The sequence below is a fragment of the Hipposideros armiger genome, unplaced genomic scaffold, assembly GCF_001890085.2.
Source record: "Hipposideros armiger isolate ML-2016 unplaced genomic scaffold, ASM189008v1 scaffold_371, whole genome shotgun sequence".
Taxonomy (NCBI): domain Eukaryota; kingdom Metazoa; phylum Chordata; class Mammalia; order Chiroptera; family Hipposideridae; genus Hipposideros; species Hipposideros armiger.
The window spans coordinates 776,592-778,654 of record NW_017731721.1 but is presented as its reverse complement, the minus strand read 5'-3'; the positions used below and the strand labels follow the sequence as shown (position 1 = coordinate 778,654).

The window sequence follows — 2,063 nt, the reverse complement described above, 5'->3', positions numbered from 1 at the left end:
AAAAAAAAAAAAAAATAGAAGCCACTGACTATCTTTGGTTTGAGGTCACTGTAAATGCTATATTTTTCTCTAAGTCTTTGTGTGTGTATGCAAATTAGTCAATAAAAGAACATCTGAAAGTACAGCATAATCCTTAAATTGGAATTGCATTTATAAAGCCAGCAGCAACAGAGCAAGAGGAACCGAATTAGCAATTTTAAAAACTATTTTAAAAGAGATACTCCCCGCACTCATCAAAATGGTTAATAAAGAAAAACGTACAAGATATGTGAATTTACAACTAACACTAATCTTAACTTTTTATTAGAAAAACAGATGTGGAATTATAAAAATAGTCTACTTCTCATGAACACCATGGGATTATAGTTATTATATACTCCTCACTCTGTTATATCTTAGAATATCACCATCAATTCATTATAATAATTTTCCTTAATAAGTGTGTAATTTTTTAAAATCTTAAAGTCACTTTCTATAGTCCCTAAGACTAAGGGATCATTAAATTAGAAGATTTCCACAAAACTGTTTTAGACTAAAATTAAAATACGACACAATGGAACAAGAATTATATTTTTCTAGGTCTCTGATAATTTCAAAATATGACTCTTTCACATGAGAGGTAACAAAAACTAAAAAGTAAAAGACTAGGGGCGGCCGGCCAGCTCAGTTGGTTATAGCGCAGTGCTCGTAACACCAGGGTTGCTGGTTAGATCCCCCCATGGGCCACTGGGCAGCGCCCTCCACAACTAGATCGAAACAACTACTTGACTTGGAGCTGGTGGGTCCTGGAAAAACACACTGTTCCCCAATTTTAAAAAAAGTTAAAAAAAAAAAGTAAATAACTAACTAGATTTAATTGATTGCTTTCTCAACCAGGCAGCCTCTGTAATTTTCAATAGAATGCAACTTTTCAAAGACCTGTTAATGAACTCACCTGCTCTGTCCAACATAACTGGCATGGCAGACTCAGGATCCTCTAATTCTCTGGCATCTACTGAAAGTGTCTCGACACCTTCACTGAGTGAGTCCACAGACTCAGCATCATTGATGGCACCGTTGACATGGTAACCATTAATACCACCTTTCTCTGAAGAAGGTAAAGATTGCTCCTCTTGAATGGAAACCGATTTACTGGAATCTGGGATACTGTTACTTGTTTCTGCTGCAGGTTTTGGTTTGCTTTTCTTCTTTTTGTTCTAATGGTTAAAGATTTGAGGGGGGGGAAAAAAAGGAAGAAAGTAACTCCCCCACCCCTGAGAGGTAACTGACGCTACCCAAAGGCAACCAATGTTACTATTTCTTATATGCTCTTCCAGAAATTGTACACATTTCTATATATGTTGAACTACTGACTACAATAACTATGTAAAATACTTTGGATAAACTCAAACACACAAATATTAGAAATGTGTGCACAGCAAAACCCACCATAAGCAAAATTGAAAGATAAATTATAAAATGTGAAAAAATATGTTGCAACTTATATACAAAGAGCTAAATATATAGAGAGCTCTAACATAAAACCAACAAAACAATAACCCAATAGAAAAAATTATATAGGATATAAACATGAAATGAAATGCAACCTCAGTCTAGTAAGAGACATAAATTAAAATTGCACTGCAGAGGATTCTAGGAGGATGGCAAAGGAGGAAGCCTCAGGAAACTGCCTCTCCACCTAGCCTACTGTAAATGTGCTCAGAACACTTACATTAGCCTACAGCTGGGCAAAATCATCTAACACAATGAATACACTGTAGAGTATCTATCAGTTGTTCACCCTCATAATTATATACATGGTGACTGAGAGCTGCAACTGCCCAGTATCACGAGAGTATCACACCACACATTGCTAGCATGGGAAAAGATAAAAATTCGAAGTATGGTTTCTACTGAATAACTACTGCTTTTGCACAAAGTCAAAAAATCGTAAGTCAAACCATCATAAGTTAGGAACCATCTGTACAACATACCAAAACTTATGGGATACAGTGAAAATGGTGTTAAGGGGGGAATTTATAGTTAGAAATGTCTACATTAAAAAACAAGAAAGAGGGCCGGCC

At 35.7% G+C, this 2,063-nt stretch overlaps 1 protein-coding gene across 1 annotated transcript in view; it reads right to left on the bottom strand.

Moving 5' to 3' along the window:
* SPATS2 (spermatogenesis associated serine rich 2) overlaps window positions 1-2,063 on the bottom strand; it is a 130,891-nt gene that overhangs the window by 29,350 nt on the left and 99,478 nt on the right. Inside the window, exon 6 of the mRNA XM_019662213.1 lies at window positions 848-1,196. Within this exon, the coding sequence (XP_019517758.1) occupies window positions 848-1,196 (349 nt within the window). The remainder of the gene's footprint in view (window positions 1-847; window positions 1,197-2,063) is intronic.